Raw genomic sequence first — 22,967 nt, 5'->3', positions numbered from 1 at the left:
GAAAATCAATGAAGGCAGCAACAGGTGGGCAGCAGGCTGGTGCAGCTGGTTCATCTCTGCAGCCAGGGGAAATTCATTAACAGGCCTTGTGTGTCTTTAAATTCAGTAAATAATTCCTGTCACTTACCCCAAGCAGGCCGACAGAGCCCGGGGAGGAAAAAAGGAACCTGAAAGTCACAGGTAAGGGGCTCAAAGTGGGACATGTTACAGCAGAAGCTGTTTCAGAAAAGGAGAACATGCAGAGAAAAAAACCCAGGCAATTATTCTTTACAGCACACAAAGAGGATGCAAGTCAGTGCTAAAATCATCATTTTTCAGTATTGCATTACACAGGAAAAAGAACAAGGTACAGAGGCCAGAGTATCAATATAGTGTTTAATATTCTTAAATTGATACAAAAGCTAAAAAAGTAAAATTTCTGTTACCATGATACGATAAAAACTTTTATCAGCAGAAATATTGCACAGAGTCATAAAATTTCTAGTCGTAATATTTTCCAGTTGTTTATACCCTTCGTTTTAGCCCTACACTGGTTTATATTTATTAAGAAAAGTAGCAGCCCATTTTGTCCTTCTATTTACAGTCTTTTAGACACTGCTTTCCACTCTGCACTGATGCAGATAAAACCATTCTGCACAGATTTATTGTTTTACTTGTAGATAAATGTGACCAGTGGAAAAACCACTATGCATCAGGCACCAATCAGGGAATGCTGCTCTGGAGACTCCTCCAGGCTGCAGCCCCTGATGCTCGCTCCAGAGACTGAGGAGGAGTTTCAGAACTTAAAAATGGAGCAGGTTCTACCCAAAATAACAGCAGTTCCTCTGATTGCAGAAACAGGAACTGAAGGGAGATGGGGCAGAGGTTGGTCTGCACAGGGGGTGAGAGGTGCTTCCAAAAGCAAGAATAATATATACAGGAATTAAATAAATTAATGCTTCAGATAAAAAAATCATCAATTTCACAAACTGTTCAAAATGCCAAGTATTGTGCATTGTTTTCAAAGAAAAAATAAATTTAAAACCTAAAACATTCATTTAAAATACCTTGTTTCAGCTGGAGGAGCTTTCAGTGCCATCGGGGAGAGCCTGTCTGTGCCTGCATTTTAAACAAAACGGCCCCAGAAATCCCACCCAGGGTAAGGGACACTGCTACAGCTCCGAGCTCAGAAAGATGATCACAGTGACAACTCCATAAGTCCAAGTGCACTTGTTTTTTTCCTTTTAGTGTCCTCTTCCACCTATTACAGGCTGTAAAGACATTATCAAATCCTATTTTTAAGCAACCTTGCACTGCTAAGAGAGAGCTCCCATGGAATTATTGAGCCAGCTCTGGCATTCCAACATGACCTGCCCCAGGCAGCCAGGTAACCCCAACCCTCCACACCACCTCGTGTCCAGTTTGAAGACAGTGACCTGTCTTCTCCCATTTCTGTTCCTTTACCAAATGTACAGGAGCAGGACAAGGTGTGTGGGAGATTTGCTTTGATTTCCATTTTCTACAACATAGGGATGGAAACCAAATAAATACAAGACAATAACACTGGCAGGTGGTTGAAATAGATGCAAAATGCTGAAGTAAACACAGCCCAAAGTCTTTGCCTTTCCCCAGAGGAGGCAGACACACTCAGAATAGCTTGGCTATCCGGCCTTCCAAATGGCAATCTTCCCTTCTTCCTTCCCAGAGCCGCTGAGGACATACCTGTCCTCCGCTGAGCACAGCGCCTTCACCACATCGGCGTGGCCAACCAGCTCCTTCTCCACACTCTTGCTCTCAGCACTGATCACATAGATCTTCCCTCTGCTCTTGCCCTGCAGCCACCCACTGCTGCCAACCCACAGCTGAGGGAACAAAACAAACCCACAGTCATTTTCACTATCAGGCCAGGACACAGTTGAGGAGGTTTATATGGCACATTGGTACAGTCTCACGCTTGACTGGAAAAGGGAAACACTGAAAATTTCCTCTTCAGTATAAATAAGGGGCTTGGCTACTATTGCTCCTGGCCTCCTCCAGGCCTCCTCAGCTGCTGTGGCGTGAGCTGAGGGCACCTGGTGGGTGTCTCTGCTCCCCTCTGGTTCCCTCAGTTCAGGAAACCCCCTGTGCCCCATGCTGGAATGTTCAGCTGCAGATCATGCCAGCACTGGGGCTGCTCTCCCTTATCCCTGTGAGAAGCACAGTGTGCTCTTGCAGTGCAAGAGCAGAGAAAATCCAGGGAAGAGCAACTAGAACTGCAAAGAAGAAGAAACAGCTGTCATATGAGCAAAGATCAGAGAATGGTTTGGGTTGAAAGGGACTTTAAAGATGTCATTTCAACCCCCTGCCATGGTCAGGGACAGCTTCCACTATCCCAGGTTGCTCAGAGCTCCATCCAACCTGGCCTTGAATGGGATGGTGCAGCCACAGCTTCTCTGGGCAATCTGTGCCAGGGCCTCACCACCCTCACATGGAAGATGGAAAAGCCAAGACTCCTTAGGTTGGAGAGAAGGCAGCTAAGGAGCCTTTACAAAAGGTTTACAAACTAACAGAAGTGCAGATAAGCTGAATGTAGAACCACTGTTCTACCCTGAAATTAAGGAAGTCAGGGACACGTGGGAACCAGTAATAGTTCCGTTTCACTGAGAAGAAAGTACTTCTCTGTACAGGGCTGGCAGTGAAATTCATGAACCTGCTGCTCTCCAGGGAACTGTTGCACCAGCAAGATCAGAGCCACAGAGACTGGGTCAAAAAACAGGTAATAAAAGACATAGACCGAGGTACCAGACAGAACACATCCTATTTCAGATAGACACAGTATGCAGCTGGGTTTCTCTTCGGTTTCTTAAAGAAAAACAATGGTTTGTTTTTAATTAAAGCCTGTGACTGACAGCCCTATCAATGTTGTTGTCAGCCTTTGTCAGGCTGCAAGCTCACTCTCCGTAACTCATTGCTGTGTAAAGGGAACAGGAGTGTGAGTGGTGGCACAGGGCCTGGTTGGAGCCTGTCACTAGTGGTGTCCCCAAAGGGTCAGTACTGGGCTCAGTATTGTTTAACTTATTCATAAATTACTTAAAGAAGTGAAGAGAAAGGAACAAAGTTCTTCTGTAGAATAAAAGAGAACTTAATGCCTTGGGGGTTCCAAACAATCCTCTCACTCCCTTGAAACAGAGGTTATTAAATGTATCAATCTCTGCCTTGGGGAAGAATATCTTAAAATGATTTCCCATTTTAGTACAAAAGTCTAACCAGAAGCTGAATACAGAGAAAACTTCCCTATTCCACTAAAAAATTTTTTTGAAGGAAGGAGGGAAAATCTGAGAAAAAGATTCCGAAAGTTGCTTTCCCAGTAGATATACATTAGCTATTTATTTGCAAAGTAACCTTGAATGGGCCCCTGTGGTAGCGCAACTCCAATCATTTGCACAGCTACTGATACGACATAAAAGCAGGTACACAGAGGCCAACAGTGACATGGACACAAGATGCCAAGGTAGGAATCCACTGCCTCCTTTGGTCTGTCCTGAATAAGGAATGTGGTAACTAATCAAGGAAAAGGTCATCTACAAAAACAGGCCAATTAATTGGCATTTGTTGGTTGTCTGGTAACCATTTTTCAAGGCTTAGTCTGAGGAGTCCTGAGATAAAATATCAAAGGACCTAAACTTTCAGTTTCTGCAGTTCCCTGGAAATGTCAATAGCTAATAAATGTCACCACACATTTAATTACTGATGAGAGTTTTGGCTTGCCATGCATTTTGGGGTACACCTGTAACAGCCATTTGTGTTGGGCAGTCTTTAGCTTCTCTGATTTCGAAGAGGAATCAACATTCCAAACCAGTATTTATGCACACACCAAGTGAGGAAGCAATGAGAGCCCATGACAGCTGCAAACAAACAAAACTTCAGTAAAGAAATCCACACGAGGCAAAATAAGCCCAAATGTCTCTCACCTGATTTTTAACTCTTATCATACAAGTAATCTCAGAGCAATCCTGAAGATGAATCTTTTGAGGTGTACTTGAAAGGTCTTTGGTGCTCCAAATGTACAGGTCGCTACTCCTTGAGGAAGACGCCCACACTTCATCTCTCTAAAGCACAGAAAGATACATTTGAGCACTGCTGACAGAAAATGTATCACAATAACCAGGGCTTGAAGGAGGCACAGGGCCCTGCCTCCTTCAAACTCTATCAAACAGAGTAAGTGCAATACCTCGGGAAAGAGCTGGAATCCAAGAAAAGAGGAACACACATCCTTCAGGTGGTGCTCGATTTTCATCTGTGGTCGAAACTCGTGAGTTGACACTACAAGAATGCAACTTCTGGTACCTTCAAATATTAAAAATACAGAGTTAGTAACAGAGGTGCCCACTTCTTCCATCTCTACAAAATATGGAGGAAAAAAGCAAAATAAAATGGAACATCCAATAACTGTCTTGCTTCTTTATGTGAAGATGATTTTTGAAATTATTATTATTTGAGGAAGGGACTTACAGCACCATAGTTGACCATTATGAAGCTTTATAGAGGTGAGATTTTGGCAGGGCAGCTGAAAGACACGGTTCACTTTCAGAGTACTGATGTTCCAAGCAATCACCGTTCCATCTAAACTGCTGGAATAGGCTTCACTGTTGGCACAGATTAAAAAATAAAGAAGTATAGTGTGCATTCATGTTCAGAAAAGAGAACACACACAGAAGATACTTACTTGCAAAATAACCAATTTTACAGTAAGCCAAATTCATGTTCATTTTTTAATTATCTTCAAGATTATCCTTTACAAACTCTGTATCACCGGAAACACTCCAGGCTAACTCAGACCTCTCCGTGAACGAGAGCACAAATTACATCATGCATGAGGAGTAGAGCACAAAACATTCCCTATAATTCTTCTGAACAACATTTCCTGATGGATTTTCCCTTGAGTTAGAAAAAAAACCTCAAATTGTTTTTCTTTGTTACTGCACCTGAGAAAACAAATTATACTATCCCTTTTCTTTTTACCTTTAACATTTGTTGTCTTAGAATGAGAAAACCTTTTTCAGAAGGTTCCAACAACACTTAAACAAATTCTTCCTGAAACCCAGTTACACCTGGTGCACCACTGGCAGACCTATTGACCTTGGAGTTGCCTTTCCCATGGGAAGACAGCAGGTTAAGACATTCAGCCAACACTCTTCCCAGTGCTACCAGAAGATCAAAAGCGTTCTGCCTGAACAGAACAATAAATGTATTATTTCTTTTACAAACAGGCAGGAAAAATCCAGAAGCTTGCTGTAAACATTTAGTCGACGACGTGCTCAAAGCGAAAGTGAAGCGGTCTTTAAGCTTCATCTGTATCAGCTCTTCACGGGGTGCTGCCAATTCCTGGCTGTTCTCATCCTCATCCAAAAGAGCATTCCTTTATCCTCTTTGTTCCAAACTACACAGTGCTCTTTACTTAAAAAGCAAATTCTTAGTTGACCATACACAATATGGGAGCTACAAAAATGGGCTAAATGAAGACTTTATTAGCAGGATAAACCCTCCCATTTAAAACAATAAATTCTTTCAACATGTAGGAAAATCAAATTAGATATACCTGGGTGTTCCATTCTTCTTCTCCACAATGATGTCTGTAACATCAGAGCGATGATCATTCAGTTGCTTATTACAAGACATACTGTGGGTGTTGATTATATAAATAATGGAGTCCTGAGAACCAATCCACACTTGACTCTGTTCCACCATGACCATGCAAGTCTGGGGAGAAAAAGCTGGGTTAAATAAAGCCTAGAAGAAAAATCACTCTTTAATGTAACATGGAAAATGCTGTATTCAGAAGCTACAGTTTGTTGGTGATCATTGTAGGAGACAAGACTTGGCTCTCCAGTGTTCTGTCCTTTGCTCTGCTCTATAAAAAATGAGAGGACAGATCTCTTTGCAGCAAATAGGATTAATACTTTACCTTAGGGACTGACTAAAGGTGTGCTTCCTGGCCCAAACAAAGTAAAAGTTACAGAGGGCATCAGGGGGAACCACAGAAGTTAGTGTGCTCCTTTCCTCTGGATTGGAAACCAACCTAACCGTCCAATATATCCACACTTCCAACTTCAGCTAAAAGTAGTGTTTAAGAAAATACTGTCTCCTCTACTGTCTCTGGAATGTCCTTCCCCTTAATCAAACATTCTTGATTTATCTCCCTCCAGAGTCCCATCAGTTGCCAACTTTTTTTGTCTTCTTTTAGGTCAATATCTGACTCTCCTGGAATTCCATCTTTCCTCCACCCAGCTCTTCACCATCAGCTTTACGCCTCCCTTTCTGAGTCTCTCCCACACTCATCCACAGTGATGTATCTTATCTTGCACAGAAGTGACATGTCCAAACCCTTTTCCTGTGTGTTCTCTCTACTGTGTGTTTTTCACTCAGGTTCAGATTCCCCTTTCACAGAGAGAGTTACTCTTTCAGGTGGTCTTTGACAAGCAACTCTTTCACCTGCTGGTTGAGACACTTTCTTTTAGAGCTCTATCTCTCTTTCAATAGCATCTACCTGGTTTCCTTACACCTTTTCCCAATCTCCAGTTCTTCAGCATGGATGAATTTTCATCTATTCGTAGGATTCCCCTTCTCATCTTCTCTTTGGGTTAATTATCTTCTATTCTATTCTTTCTCCTCAATTGTTTCAACCCTGCTTTCCTGCCCCAAGAACCCACCAGGCCCTCCCAAATCCAATCCATCACTTTTCACCAGTTGACTTGTTTTATTATTAATCCACTTAGCCTCCTTTCCCCTTTTCTCAAAAATCTCCATTTTTTCAGGTTAACTGAAGCCCAAACAACTCAACAACTTTTAAGGAATGATGTGATTCAGGGTCAGACTACAGCAACAAAAGCACCCAGCTGAAGCAGGAACTGTGATCCTGTGCCACTCTTACCAGTTTAGAGCGGCCCATTTTGAAGCAGTGTTGTTGGATAGACCAGGTGGAGGCATCAAAGACCACTACCTTCCCCTCATTTAAAGCACACCAGAGTTTTGGATGAGCATTATCCAGTCTTTCTGAAGGGTCAAGATGCCCTTGAAATAAAGCAGAGAAGATGAGAGAGGTGAAAGAAAACAAATTACTTTTGGAGACCTATGGGAAAGCCATTATTAGGCAGAGCAGGTTTGTAATGAAATACATCTGTGTTCTGGAATTTACATCACCAGTTACTTACTGACACAGTTCTCACAATGAATTTGTGCTCATTCTAATCTGTTTGTTGAGTTCACCCAATGATTTCATCTTAAACTCCAAAGAGAGCAGAGAAAATCTCTTCCATTGATGACTAAGAGCTGAGCTCACTGGGATTGCAGGAAGGCTTTTAAGCCCTATGAAATACAACTAATAAATCCACTCACTCTTGTCTACTCCATTAGAGCCTCTCTTAAAAGCATACTATGAATAAAGAAAAGCACCACTGAATCCAACACCCTCCACACTACTCCTTGCACTGGGGTTCAACCAAACACCCCAACAGGACTACTGAAAAATAAAAATATAACAATGAATATTGATCAATGGGGGAGCATCATCCATCCACCCACCCCGCTCAGTAAGTGAGCCAGAAATCTTAATGAGAAATCAGCCCATTAACACAGAATTGAAGTCTGTGATAAGGCACAAATGTAGAGGAAGGCAAAATAAGACTGTGGAACACTATGCCTTGGAGTATCTTAATATGCAACATTACTGTTCTTTTTTAATGATTTTTCTGGTTTAATATTCAACACACAACCAATCCATGTCAGAATGTGAACACATCAGGCAGGCATAATAATACCAGGTGTTACAAGACAATGTGCTTTATAGGCTAATTAAAGCTGGGCTAACCTGAAGAGAGCAATACATCACCTTACCTGGTGTGTAAAGCAAGACATCTATTGCCTGTGGAAATGTCTCACCAGCTGAGGGGTTGATCTTGTGCTTTAGTGTCTCTGCAGTTGTTTTGGGGACCATCATAGGCACTAAAATAGATTTTTAGAAGGTTAGGAAGTGCACACTTAAGCCTGAAATAGAACTACAATACTAACGAGATACCAATTCTACACCATTCATTCGCATTTCTCACTTTTCTTTCCCTCTAGCTTTAGCTGAGGGCCCAAACACCATTTGCATGAATTCTGGTAGCAGAGACATCCACCACCCAAGGAGTCTAAAAAGCAAGACAAAAACACAGCATCCAAGACGGAGACAGAAGCAAAAACCAAAACCAAACCAAACAAAAAAAAGGGGGGGGAAAAAGGGAGGGAAAAAAAAGAAAAGACAAACCCTAAACTTTCTATTTACTATTAAATAAACTACATTTGTGAAAGTGCAATCAGGCTAATGTCTTTTTGTATTTCTACACATAACCAGTTTGAAAAACAGAATATATACTGAAAGAGCAGAAAGAGATGATGCAAACACCAGCAGGCTTTGTAGCATTGCTGTGACTGACCTTCATTTTTCATCCTGTCAAAATAAGACAGTTTAGAGGCTGCATAGATGCTTTTGGAGGACTGCAGGGCACCAACCACAGCATCCATCAGGAGAACATTTGTCAGTGCTTGCTGGATATACTGAGGATCCTAAAGACAGAAGTCTTACTGTAGTTTATCTATTGCTCATTATTCTTACAAGACACCATGTTCAAAATTACAACATGTGTCATGCTTAGCACAAGCACCAGCCAGTTGCTGCCCTGCAGCATAATTCCTGCCACCTGCTGTCAGACCCCACTCCCACATCCATGTTCCAAGCCAGGTCTTGGAACAGGAAGCCAGAAGCCAGTGTTATTTCATTACAGGAATACTTCAGATCTAGCACAACCTTGATACAGGATGTGCAAACAAAACCATATGTAAAGATACAGCAGGCACAGGGTGGATACCCATTTCCAAGCTGGATCTTTCTTCACGGGAGAGAAGCACCATGAAATTCTAAGATTAGTGCATGAATTATTTAGAACAGAGATAGAAAGCACATTCTTCATACTTATTTGGTTACAAATTCCCGATTTATACCTTGTGATCATATGCCATTTTCTTTCCAGCCCACATTTCTTTCACTATCAGGTACCAGAGATCACACTCAGTTTTAAGGTTGGCTTCAAAGACTTCTTTTTTAGATAATGTTTTAATCCTCAGAGTAGGTATTCTCAAAAGAAGGAAAGCTACAGTTGTGCTCTTAACATCCTGGAAAGTTACAGGAAAGAGAAAATGAGGAGAATGTATCAAAATGACAGATAAAGTTCAGCACTCAGCCCACAGGGCAGCTTTCTCTAATTACAGCTAATTATTTCAGTTGTCCATACACACCATTAAGGAGAGCTGGATTCATGAAAATAAGTTTAAACATCATCATACAGCCTTGGCTCCACAGTGGGTAGAGGCTGACCCACTGATACCTCAGTCACACGAGCACATTTAATGCTCATGTTATTAAACTTCTCTACTCCATATCCTATGTGCTGCACTCTGCACATTTCTCTGAGGTTATAACCTCTTGATTTTCAGTCACGAAATTTTTGGTCCAAACCCCCAGAATTTTACCTAATCACTCATATAGTGACTTCAGCAGTGTTTCCTACTCTCCTTACTGAAACTTTACCTTGAGAGCCAGCTTATTCTGGAGAATGGAACACAACCTATATCCACAGGCATGCCAGAGGACAGAAGTTGATGCTCACCTCTATATCCCTGAAAGCAGCAATCGGGACATAGCCAGGATGGCCTCCTTCAGTCAACAGGAACAAGCGCTTCTGGGTCAGAGCTATTTTCCCTACACCATAGTTGGTCTTAACTGAGCAGGATAACTTGTAGACACATTCATTTTTATCTAGATGCTCAATTACTGCTCGTGGCAGATTCACCTCTTGAGCTTCTGCTTCAGTTTCCTTCCAGTAGTTGTAGAAATCTCTGAATGTTTCAGGATCAATTTGTTTCTGCTGTCCTAAAAATATTTTAAAGCCCCTTTAATGTGAGAAAGTATTACACAAATTTGCACAGGAAGATGGGTTTAAAAAGCTAGTAACTGTCAAACTGTGCCTCTTTATTGTGCACACAAGTATAGACATTCTAGGCACATGTCCCCATCCAAAGGTTATTTCAGGCATTATCCTGAAATACCCACCCCCAAGGTACAACCACCCCTCACTGAGTAAGATGTGTGACAAAAGTCACTTCAGCTCCATCTAAACATAAAGGAATAGTATAAAAGTGAGCTAAGAATGAGGAAAAGTCAGAGAAGACTCCATATAAATTCTGGGATCAGTCAAGAGGCTGAACCTGTCTTCTCCCCCAAAGGATCACCTACCGGGTAAGAACCATACTCTAGGCACACTGATTCATTATCTCAAGCTGGCTCTTATTGGGGATTAGAGCTTGTCCATATATTGATGTGAATTAATATATTGCTTTAAACATATTTTTTTGCAGTCAGATACTACAACCAGCAATTCTCAAATTTTAACCTCTGACAATTTTACTAATAAACAGTGTTCTTCTTTAAGCTGTTAATGTGAGTCCTGCAAGGGTGGTGGCAGTGGGCAAAGGACACCCAGGAGGGGTCTCTCTGTTTGGCAGGTGACCCTGGACAAGTCAGTGGAGCCTCCCTCCATCCAGCAGCTGCACAGTGAAGGGTCCCCACAATGGAACACTGACAGACTGGTCAGGCACAAGGGGCTCAGCTTTCCCAGGGCACTGACAGACCAATCAACACTAAGGGATTGAGTAAATCTCCCTTTTTCATGTGACAGTGCTAAATAATAAACAAAAAGGAAAACAAACATCTTACACTCACCTACTGTCAGGGCATCAAATAACCGGTGGATAGTGTCTATATCCCTGACAATCCCAGACTCCTGAATTCTCTTCACAAAATCATCCAGCTGCATGTGTGTTTTTGGCAATTCGAAATTTTTTACGTGGTCATCTACTTTTAGAACTTCTCTTTGTTTTTCCATCACTCGACTTATCAGCCTCTTGAGCTCAGGTTTGCGGTCTGCCTGCAAGCGCTCCGAGCGAGGCAGGGTCTCCACTATTTTTCTTACAAGATCAGTAGGGAAAATTCTTAAGTCTGTTTTTTCTAGGTTCTGAAAGTCAGAAAGTGCATTTAGTAGTTTTCCTTGCATCAAGCTAACAAGGCCCCGGAGGTAGAAGTACCTTGCCAGCATCGCAGAGTTCTCAGGGGGTAAGGTACTGATAGCTTTGCTGAGGTGGTTGAAGAAGTCTGTGTAGTAGGAGTGAACACACTGGAACATCAGAGGAAAGTGAATTTCAGGGATTTTGAATGTGGTGATGGATTTGGAGGGCGTTCTCACAGCTAGAAACAAACACCAAGAGAGTACATTGATCAGGGAAAGGAGTAAAAGTCTAAGTATCTTCACAACCAGCAATACTACAAACAACAAACAGAATCCCCATCACAGCAACAAGCAATTACAAGAAACAAGAAGGATTACATCCATGCTAGGGACACACATACATTTCTATGCCCATTGTCTTTATTATCAGAATATTCCCTAATCAGATAATATCAATTCTGGAAAAGGAAAAAAAAAAAAAAAAAGAAAAAAATCCCTCATGTAATTATTTCTAAACAGTGGTAAGCTTAAGCCTGTGTTAACAATCACTCTTTTGTGGTCCAGCAAAACTTACAGCAGGCTACAGACTGACTTCACAAGCAAGGGGAAGCACAGACAGGCCCCAGCTCAAAGCGACTCAGCCCATCATTTCCTCCCAGCAACTGACACTGTTTCTGTGACAACTGCTCAGTGATGTCACCCCAAAAGACAACAGAAGACTATTTGTCCATCACAATCTTCCCTTACCAACACTTGTTTCTACTTTTCGAAGTGAGGAGTTCCTGATGGGGCCCTCTGGCAGTTTGATGTCCTGCAGGTTGGGCATGCTGATCACCATGCGCCGGCTAGCCTTGCGCTCTGCACTGACTCGCTTGGAAGCCATTTTCTCTATCATCAGCCTTCTGGGGGTGAGAAACATCAAATCAAACCTGAGAAAAATAAAAATAACACATAACTAGTTTCAGAAATCCATACACATACACTCTAAATTACTGCTTGGTTTTATTTTTTTTTTGTATAATAGTATTACATCTACAATTTCAACAGCCATGTGTTCATGTAGCCCTTTTACAATAATCTTAATTGAGTTAAGAATTAATCATAATCTTGTTTATAGATGGCCTGATCTCATACCAATAGAGTCAAAAGGACTTTTATCCCTGATACTAACAGAAGATTCAAAACCAGGATAAGAAATGAGAAAACTCTACCTGTCCTCTTCAGACTGGGTACTCAAGTCAAGCTGAGCAAAAGCATCCATCTTTCTGTTCAGACGAGCTTTAAGGAAAGAGTGAAACATGTAGGTCTCCAAAACCTGTGAGACACAAAGGGGTTAACGGTGGATGATTTATAAATTTACATTAGTATGTTTTCCTCATTTTTATTATCTTTACATATGCATAACTGAGACCTTCCAATTTAGCAATCACAAAAATAAAAAGATTGAAAGCATCAACAGAAAACTAATTAAGATTCCATTCACGTTCTGGACTTTGATGATATTTGCTTAGTAGGAAACAGTAATCTCAGACTGCCCCCCAAGAGGTGAAACCAAACAAAAACGAGAAATACTGAGCAACAGAGCTACAAGTTTAGTATTATCTTTCCTACTTAAACCAAATGCTGATAATGCTGTCTATGGTTTGGAATAAGAATTTTGGGGCCCTCTAAATTAACATTATGTCATCATACTGAAAAGACAAGTGAATCTTCTCTTCTTCTGGTAACCCACAAAATTGCTCTCTGATCAGGTAATTATTCTAGTGTCATCCAGAAATAACTTCTAAAAGGTCAAATTGCTCCTTTTAGGATAGAGGACACCACAAAAACTGCCAGGTGTGAACTAAAAAGAGGGAAAGCCACCATCTCTCATCACTGTGCAGTAAAACAAGGTGGAATCTGGGATTTGAGGCAATACAACATGTCTATTATATAAATGTTCAAATGCCTCTAACTAATGCGCTTGCAATGTACTATGTGAAACAGCATCTCCAAAAGCATTAGGATTCCCAATTTCCAGTATTCCTCCAGTAGGTGGCATATTTTGCTAGCAATTTTATGTCCAGGAGATTCCAAATTTCAGTCATATCTAATGGATGTTTTTCAGTTTTCTTAATATAATTCCAGACACCACTAGTAATTGCTCCATATTGTGTTATTTTTCAAGATTCATCTGAAAGCAAACCTGCCACTTTGCTCTTCCTGGTATTTAAGTGAGTCAGCTGCTCAAAGTTCTTCTTAAATACATACAACTGAGTTTTAAACTACTATTAAATTTCAATTCATAAAATTGCCACCATTTAATTTATAGCATTAGAAACTGCTACTGAAAATATTTTAATTCTTTCTATTCATCTGAAATCCTGGTCAGAAGATTTCCAATCAATTTCTCTCCTGCAGACATATTAATAGGTTCCTTTTAGTCTGTTTGTTTTTAAGAATGTGTGCATATATTGGAAGCTTTATCCAACAAACACTATTTCTCATATAGGATTCATTACTTTGTTGCCTTTAAATTGCCAGGTATTGGCATTAATCCTAAAATACAGATTTATTAATAACAGAATCACAGCACTGAATTTACCTTTTTGTAGAATAGCTGGTCACCGATTGCCCTTGTTTTCAGAAATTCTTCACTGTTAAACACTCTGTGTTCATAATTTAGGTGGTCTTTTACCTCCCTGGAGACAAAAATAAATAAATAGGTAAATCTGCTTGGAGATTTGTAAGCAAGTTGTACTTTTGCAATAGCAGAAGCCCACTGGAACTACTAGAAACATGCTGCAGCATCAGAAAATGGAATAGCAATGTGCTGCAGTATCAGAAGGCAAATTCAGTTTTAATGAACAAGTCTGAGTTACTGAATCATAGAAAAAGAATTCAAATTCTTGGAAGTAATGTGGGCTATCTGCTGACAAACTCACATACACTCTGTGAGATTTAGTAAACCATGAAAGAGAATCTGTGTAAATCATGCCTTAGGCTCCAATCCTGGAATTAAATTTACATACACAGTTCCTGAGTCACACACAATCCATTGGAGCACAAAAGACAAGTGCATTTATCACGGGCAATTTGAAAGATGTGACCTGAGCTCACACTGTCCCATCACATTGCATCTGTAACAGGCACACGAAGAACAGGACTCAATTTATTATTACATCTTATTAATAGTTTATGCAACCATATGGGGTCAGGAAAAATTACGATCAATAAAAGGACATAGTTCTACATAATTCCATATAATTTAGCACTGTTTGCTTTAAACCTGGAACCTCCATGCAGACAAAATCACTACAATGCTTTGCTGAAAACAGAACAACTGGCAGCATAACTGCATCAGAGTTACTTTCCTTCACTCCTGGATGCTGGCAGACTTAGAAGATAGAAGAAACAAGGCTGAAAAAAAGAACAGAGAAAGTTTGAAGGTGTCATAGGTTAGCAAGCATAGCCCCAGAAGGGATGTCCTTGCTAAGGGGTGCTTACAGCTTCCTCTGGGACCTGATAGCACCTATCAGTGGCCAGTTTGAATATGGACAATTCTTTAAGCCACTTATAGTTGTGACCACCTCTGTGATACACACTTAAGAATAGACAAACTCCCCTCCAAGCTCTCTCTTGTTTCTGGTGCTGGGACAGGTGGCTGCAGGCCCCGTGCGGGCGCCAGTGGGCCCGGCCAGGCCCTGCTTGGGCCAGGCCGGGCCGGGCCACGGCCATCCTGGAGCCATGGACCTGTTCCAGCCGTGGAACCCCCCCCACTGCCTTGCCGTGGGCAGCCGAGGTGAGATTAACCCTTTTATTGCTGTGAAGAGCTGAAAACCTGAGGGAAGAGAGAGCGGAGATGCTTAAAGCTGAAATTCTGTTGTGAAGCTATGATATATCAGAGTATCCCGTTGTAATTTCATGAAGATATGGGGGGTGGAGTGTTCAACTCATAAGCAAAAGCACCTGCGCTGAGATAGGCAGATGCTGACGCAGCTGTAATTTCATGAGAAGTTTGGACAGGGAGTGATGGACCAGATGAGGACTTTTGCTCCAAACGGGAAAGGAGAAACCTCAGTTCCTAGAGATGCTCCCAGAGATAGTCCTAAAGATGAAGATGATGAAGACCCTTTGCTCCCAGGGAAGGGCCCCTGTTTTTGTTTCTGAACGGCTCAACCTTAAAATTGTACCCCAAAAAACTTCAAGAGTGGACCCTCGAAAGCAGTTGCAGGAAAAGCTGCAAGTCGGGGGAAGGGACTCACATCGTGAGCAGAGAGACTCCTCTTCCTAAATGGACTGAACAATATTTGGAAGTGGGCAGCTGGCTCGTTGTGATACTGTTTTCATAGCACGAGCAAGAAGAGACTTCTCTTTCTAAATGGACTGAACAAGGTTATTATGGAAGTGGTAAACAGACTGAACATCTTAAGGGTTGTCTTTTTACGTTGTCAGTGGGAGAAGGGAGGAAGGTGGGGGGAGGAGGAGAGTTCTGAAGGTGGTATAATTTTTTTTTCCCTTCTTTTAGGTCTGTTAATAAACTTCTTTATATTCTTTCAAGTTTGGTGCCTGCTTTGCGTTTCTCCTAATTCTTATCTCACAGAAGATACACAGTAATGAGTATTTTGGACCAAACCACTACACTAAATTGGTGTTTCTGCCCGGTTACAAACCCAACCCGCTACAGAAGGAAAAGAGAAAGAAAGCAAGAGAAGAATCAACCCCTTTGTGACACACATTATCTCTTAGAGAGCAAAGCATCTGTTCGTTTTTTTTGCAGCATTTAGTGCATTAAAGAGTTCAAGCTGTTATGAGCAAAAATACATTTCTCCTCATCTTTGTCTGCAATTATTGTTGCCAAACACTGAAATCCACAAAATCCCACTGTGGAAATAAATGCATTTCAGTTTCCATAACTAGCTATCTGTAAAGGCTGTTCTATTCCCCACACCCAGCAGCTACTCTCCTTGGAGGGTCCAGGCACTTGTAGGAACACTCCTTAAGATGATCCAATAACAGATACCTGACATCTGGACTCTGTATATTAACCCAGCACCTTCTGACTGAAAGTGCCAAGGAGAATTCCCATGAGCAATTCAGTAGCTGATCCAAAGAGAGGAACGACCTCCAGCAAGAGGCCACATCAGCATTAAAATGCCAGTCCCAAACACACCCAATACCCCACATTTCTTACCAAAGAATTACAGAATACCCCGAGTAGGAAGGGACCTACAAGGATCATTGAGTCCAGCTCCTGGCCCAGCTGTCCCTTCTTGTACCAGCACTTTGTCCTTGAGTTTCAACAGCTCCTCTCCCTGCTTCATTCTCAGGTGGTTGCACTCTCCAGGTATCTCATCCATTCTCAGCCCAAACACTCCCAGGTGTTCTGAACTCTTGTTCCTGCTTTCAGCTCTTCTACCCTGTCCTGGTTTAAATTCAGGTTCCTCTAACAAGAGTGACCAAAATTTGACTGATATCCCTGCTGGGCCCTAAGCTTTTCCAAGGACTGCACTTCTCTTCCTGAAATCTTCATACAAAAGACAAGGTCAAAATTTTGTCAAAGTTTTATCTAAGATGTTCTAGCAATGTATATGTACATCAAAACATCAATGACTCATATTCCAGCAGGCTACAGGATCTCCTTCTCATAATCCCTAACAAAACCTAATCTCTACAAAATATCTATAAAGTAAGACGAAATGAGAATATTTTCACAGATGCTTAAAGTACTTAACCAGTACCACATGCTCTTGTAATAGAAAATACTACATCCACTTACCTGAAGATATTAACAATTAACTGCAACATGGTTTGCTGCACATCCATGTTCAGTTTCTGTTGCCAAGCCCTTCTGCGGGTTTGGAGCTCACCAAGGTCTGTGCTGGCTCGGAGATGGCAGAGCTCCAGATCAAAGTGCAGCTGCAGACCCTCCACTCTACACACAAAAGAAAACTATTAACTTACATCCTAACATCAACAATTTTATTTCATACTTTTAAAAAAAATGAAAGTCATTTAGGCCTGTGCATCTTACAGCTGAAGAAGTGCAAGATTGATTTACAAGTGCTGACAAGCTAACAAGATTTCAGGGAGCCCCACTCAATTAAATCACAGTGCACTCAGTCTTCCTTGTAAAGTTCAGACTATAACCGTATCAATAATAAAAAAGAAACAAGCATTCCAGTTGTTACAGAATTATTTGGTGATTATGACTGCTTAAAGCCACTTCTATACTACTTAACTGAAATTTTCAATTTGCCCTTTTAAAATACAGTGGGGTTTATATGAATGAAATAATATAATAATAATAATAATGAATAATACAAAATAAAAAACTTGGAGCATCATGCATGATTTATGCACTAAGATAAACACATCTTCAAGATCTTGTCACCTTTTTATGAAAGTTTCTGCTGCTTGTGCTGGAACATCTGGAATCTCAAGCTCCTCTTCAACCATTTTTGAATGTGTAATATCTCCATTATCTATATTAATTAGAATTAAATCTTCACCTTCCTTTTAACAGAAGAAAATAGAATGACTGTACATATATTTACCTTGTAAAAATATTTACTTCTCATTTACATACTCCTCAGACAATTAATTTCATCAAGGAGGTAAACCAGAAAAGGATTGAAATTTTTTCCACAAGTAGAGAATTGTATGGATAACTAAACAATTACATTCAAAACAAATAAATACAATTGCCTTAATAGATGCTAATCTCAATACATAAACACTTAGTAATCTAATATGCTCTAATATGGAAGGGGACAAATGCACTGCAAGTAAAAATCAAGAGTGGTCATGGTGTAAAACATACCGTGCTCACTTCACCAAAATGATCAATATGACATCCCATGAGAAAAGATGTTGGAGCCATCACAAAATCCAGCATTTGCCGAGACAGAATAGGCACAAAAGTGTGCTGCCACTGCAGAGGATGAAGGTACAACATAAAGCATTCAGCAACAAGTGTCAGGAGAGCCCAGTCAGAAGAGAAGAAAACGATTCTCTGCTCAGTCAAAATGCAAGTCATAATCTGGAAAACAAACCCAGAATGTTAAGTATTTGTAATGAGGTATCTAGAACACACTAGAAATGCAAGTATTTCATCTGCATGTGAGACTCAGCCTCATGAGCTCTCATTTTTAGTAGCTACCTTACAGATTTATAAAATTAAATAATGTCCATTTCAAGATGCTCCAGCTGCACAGGACCATTTAGGATTTGAGGTACTTTTATTCATAACATGCACATGTGGGCAAAGCCCAAAAAAAATAAGGCAGTACTGCCAACTCTCAGGACTGAGGAGGTTTCTTGGAGGAAGTGGCTCAGATGCTACTGGTGACCTTAAATAACCTAATTTAACTTCACAGGTGGCCTTTGAGCAGGCAACTGAATTAGGTAACCTCCAAAGGACACTCCAGCCAATATTATTGTGAGATTCTGTGAAGCATTGAAAAAATTCAAACAGCCTTTTGGATTTCTTGTCTTTCTACACCATTTACACTTTATTTGTATGAGAGTGCCAACTGTCACCAATCCTTCCTTCTGTCCCCTTCTTAAATGTGAAAAAAACTCTTATAAATCTTGTAGTGAATGTAGTTTCATGTAGTGAAAATTCAAAATAAAATATGTCAATTGGCTTGGATATTTACATTTTAAAATACATTCTTAAGAAATTTAGCACCTATTTCTAAACCACAGGAGGAAGAAATGCAATATGCCTTAATCTAATTGGGTCTATAAATAACAAAATATCTTAAGAATAAGTATATTTTATTGTGCCAGATCTCTAACATTCAGAACTAATACTATTCTGAATTGTTGGTCTTTTAAAGTTTTTTTAGTAAATAAACATCTTGATTTTTTCCTAAACTACAAATTACCAGTACTTTCAATCCCTAAAACATTTTAAAGTATGAGTTAGTTTTACCTGCAGCACCTTCTCTGGCTTGAAACACAGCAATGGAAGATGGAGATCCAAGTCAATAATTGGACTGTCTGGATCCTCTCGTGAAGGAATTATTATTTGAAGAGGTTTCATATTAAATACCTGTAATAACAGATGGTTTCTGTTTACTCCTTAATGAAAATGTTATCACATGACATTTAATTCAGGATTTTAGTTCCAACTACAAAATATTAATTTTAATTGAGAGCAAGAAGACAGGTGTTTGCATACTGCAGAACAGTAAAATTAAAAGAGAAGGAAATATTAAAAGACATAATAACTAGTTTGAAAAATTAATATGGACTTGTTTCCTCTCATTCTCATAGGGTGATTGGCTGGCAAATTTTTTTTAAAAACATCTTTTAACAGAATTAAACTTGCTTTGTTATAAGCATAACAAAATAATTGAATTAAATATGTAGATACAACTGGGAAACTAAATCGATTGAAAAAATTCATATAGGAAATAGAAAAAATATCAACGAAGTAAGTGAGCATGGGTTGTCATGCTAAGAAAATAAAACAAGCCAAAAGGAACGAAGTCTCTCAGCATTTCAGATACTTCAGCTCAAATCTCTGGGGGTCAGATCCTGCATGTGCTGCATATTTCAGCACTCACAGCTGGTTTAGCCAATCACCCAGTTGTTTTCCAGCTATGCTATTTTTCCTCCACTCCTAACCCCACATCCCAGAGTCAAGGAAAGCAGCTAAGGAGAAGTCCATGGCTGAAACTCTGCTTCCCTGGAAGCCACTGCAGTAGATAACAACAGAGTGTGTGCTGAAATCACTGACCCAGCTCACATCTGGCTTGACTCGGGAAGGGTCAGAATGGAACAAATACACAGCACTAAATACAAATGTTGATGTGAGTTTCCCCTCTCAGTTTGGTCTTATCCAGGCAGCAGCCAACTGAACATTTCATCCACATCACACTGTTCTGCTGCTCCCAGACCTGCCCAGGCATCATCTCAGACCATAAATAGTTGGCATGAGCCAAATCCTTCCCAGAGGAGTACTGAAAACTAAAGAACATGACTGGCTAGCACTCCAGCCTGAACGCTGGCCACACTGTTATTTTCGCCACTAACAATGCATAACCTTATTTTTAAAGCACAGGTACTGACATCAGTCCCACACCACCAAGTACAATCTCTGACCTGACACTCATGAATGTCACCCAGTTTACTGAACACAGCATTTTAGTATCTTATAAGAAATAATGTAAAAGTGATTATGGAATTCAGGAGGAGTAATTACCAAGTGGAGTGGTCCTGGTGGCGGGCTGGGGATTATAAATAGCTTTGCTGCAAATTCTTTTATGTGCTCCTCGACATCTAAATCCCTGAAAGGTCGTAGCTGCACTAGTAAGCTGTAATTAAATGATAGGAAATTACTTATCAATAGTAACATGCAAACACAGAAAACTCTTTCTGCTGATAATCTTGAAAAAATTATTAGGAGTAATGAAGCTATTATTTCAGCTAATTAATTTCTAATTTATTAGATGCTTCAGCAGCTTCATTAAATTTTAATGATGCTGCTGCGTCAGAAGCAGAGTTTTTCGTACTCGCATGTATAAAACACTACTGCATTATATCCGAGGACACAGCACAGTGGTTTGATGGCCAAAGGAAACCACGTGTGAGGCGAGATGGTGAGGTGTAGCTACAGTGTCTTATAGAGACTGCTTGAGGAACCAAACCCACAGCTGCAACACAGTGCCTTGGCGTTCCTCCCATCCCAAGCATCAGACACCAGCTCTGAGATGGAAAACAGCACCAGAGGAAAAGAGAGGTTGCAGACCTGGGTTTGACTGCAGAGGAATGTGAAGCAAGAACCATATTTAGCATAAGGCTTAGGCCTGTATGGACACTGCCCTTTGCTGTCATTCCTGCCCACACAAAAATAAGAACATTTGTGCAAACCTGACATATGTTTTTGGCTTAAAACTTATTACCCTAACAAAGGTCACGTGGTTTTTATTATACTCCAAATAAATTACTGAACATTTAAACATACACACCACAGAATTTCTGAAATGCAACAATTACCAAGTTAGATATTTGTGGTCACAAAGGGCATCTTGTTCAACAGAAGATTCTCCTGCACATTTATAGCAAAGCCCCCAAATCTTTACAAATTCAGAAATCTAGGCCAGCAAATCTATATATACAGAAACTAGGAACTGAATATGGTTTTCTTCTCCCTGAGGGTTTTACTTCAGTTTGCAGCTTTACTGGTTTCCTGCAGAAGATTACTTGCTGTTCAGGAAGAAAGCAACTGAATAGGTCAAGAGATACATAAGAATTCAGGACACCATATTTGTGTATAGCATTTAGATTCCAGAAAAAAACATATTCTGTCATATATCACTGCACTTTTTAATGAGATATTTAAATTCACTATACTCCCATATGAAGAAAGACCTGGGCTGTTATAAATATACTCACAAAAAGTCCATCAGCTCTTCAGGGGCTCAAAGAAAGGAGAATTTAAGAATTATCAAAGTAAACCAGACAGTAGAACCATCAATTTAAACAAATACCCTGTCACACTTAGTAATGCCTCAGATTTGGCCTAACAGATTAAGCAGACCTGTCTTTTTTTTTTCTTTGAGACAATACACTCTTATCATGACATCCAGTAAATGTCACAACAGAAACAACGTGACTGAGAAAGCAGCAGATGTAAAGAGAGGACAGTAAGAGCTCCCTAATCAGGACATGGTGCCCATTAATGCAGCCTAACAGCAGCTGACAGCTCTGCACTGCAAACGTCTGCAGAAATAAATGAAGTAATCTCTGAAATACTCAAGTGGAGAGCTAAGGAGTTTATGAACCTTTCATTACTGCTATTAACTGTCCACAGACAGGTGTTTCAGAGAGCAAGAGCAGCTCAGAATAGGCCCTTTGTACTGCCTCAGTGCTGGGAGCTATTTGCACACTCCCACCTTTTCCCAAGGCAGCTGAAAGGACGAATGCATAGGTTGGAAGATTTACTGTTTGAATGGAGCGTATTCATCCATCCAACACAGAAGTTCATCCAGGAGATTACTGCCAGGAATATTTCACTTTTCATGCAGTCTAACAGATTGAGGTAATACTACATGTGCAAAGTGCCAAAACCTCTCAAGTTAAAACTGAACCCTTTCAAAAAATGTAGAATAATTCAACAGCCACCGTGCTGTGGAACAGTTTAGGTGCACACCTGCCTGCTTTGGAGAGAGGCAAGACATACTCCACACAAAATGTTCTGGATTCGGAAGCACTGTGTGCCAACAATACGGAAATTAGTTATAAAATTAATGACATGGAACACAAAGACCTTCATTACTATGCTGACAATTTGCAAATCCCCTTGCAGTTCAAAGCATCTACATGGATTTATGGCTTGATGCTGCCTGTGCATCTCAGCTTGGTTGTTTTCAGTTGTGATTTCTACTCTGCCACTTGAAAAAGTTTAGGAACCTGGATTTTATCTAGGAATACTTATGAAAAAAAATACCTTTGATGATTGCTCTGACTGAAAACCAGTACCACCTCACCTACAGACAATTCTGCACACTTAGGTACTGAAGAAAATAATCTATGCACAGAATTCTGGAGAAAAAGGAAACCTTCTGCTGCAAAAAAACCCATCCTGAATGGAAGCAGAGCCCCTTTAGATGCTACTTCAACATCAGGTCTTCAGGAACAGCATTCTTGCACTAGTTCTCACAATGAAAGGGCTACACACTAGAAATAGGTGGTTTGAGGTCCACTAACAAGTGCTTTCAAATCTCCTGACTGGAAAATAATTAATCAGTTGAAGCATCCTGCAAAACACATCTGCTGCATACCAAGGATACAAGTTGTCATAGGTTAGCAAGCATAGTCCCAGAAGGGACGTCCTTGCTAAGGGGTGCTTACAGTTTCCTCTGGGAACTGATAGCACCTATCAGCTGGCCAGCTTGAATATGGACAATTCTCTAAGCC

The 22,967-nt window shown here is 40.5% G+C and overlaps 1 protein-coding gene across 4 annotated transcripts in view; it reads right to left on the bottom strand.

Moving 5' to 3' along the window:
• Positions 1-356: 356 nt before the first annotated feature.
• The window catches only part of DENND3 (DENN domain containing 3), a 34,261-nt gene continuing 11,650 nt past the window's right edge, over positions 357-22,967 (bottom strand). For 3 of the 4 annotated variants that reach the window (XM_048286743.1, XM_048286745.1, XM_048286746.1), the window contains 19 exons: positions 20,251-20,362; positions 18,976-19,095; positions 17,860-18,078; positions 17,431-17,552; positions 16,816-16,971; positions 13,642-13,738; positions 12,269-12,372; positions 11,805-11,986; positions 10,775-11,296; positions 9,663-9,925; positions 8,998-9,168; positions 8,433-8,562; positions 7,852-7,959; positions 6,890-7,029; positions 5,558-5,718; positions 4,471-4,604; positions 4,190-4,305; positions 3,930-4,067; positions 357-1,841 (listed from right to left, as the gene is read on the bottom strand). In XM_048286743.1, coding sequence (XP_048142700.1) covers positions 1,641-1,841; positions 3,930-4,067; positions 4,190-4,305; positions 4,471-4,604; positions 5,558-5,718; positions 6,890-7,029; positions 7,852-7,959; positions 8,433-8,562; positions 8,998-9,168; positions 9,663-9,925; positions 10,775-11,296; positions 11,805-11,986; positions 12,269-12,372; positions 13,642-13,738; positions 16,816-16,971; positions 17,431-17,552; positions 17,860-18,078; positions 18,976-19,095; positions 20,251-20,362 — 3,196 coding nt within the window. In that variant the 3' untranslated portion in view covers positions 357-1,640. The remainder of the gene's footprint in view (positions 1,842-3,929; positions 4,068-4,189; positions 4,306-4,470; positions 4,605-5,557; positions 5,719-6,889; positions 7,030-7,851; positions 7,960-8,432; positions 8,563-8,997; positions 9,169-9,662; positions 9,926-10,774; positions 11,297-11,804; positions 11,987-12,268; positions 12,373-13,641; positions 13,739-16,815; positions 16,972-17,430; positions 17,553-17,859; positions 18,079-18,975; positions 19,096-20,250; positions 20,363-22,967) is intronic. The other variant, XM_048286744.1, reaches the window with a different exon arrangement.

The sequence above is a fragment of the Corvus hawaiiensis genome, chromosome 26 (genome assembly GCF_020740725.1).
Source record: "Corvus hawaiiensis isolate bCorHaw1 chromosome 26, bCorHaw1.pri.cur, whole genome shotgun sequence".
Taxonomy (NCBI): domain Eukaryota; kingdom Metazoa; phylum Chordata; class Aves; order Passeriformes; family Corvidae; genus Corvus; species Corvus hawaiiensis.
This window is presented reverse-complemented; position numbering and strand designations above follow the sequence as displayed.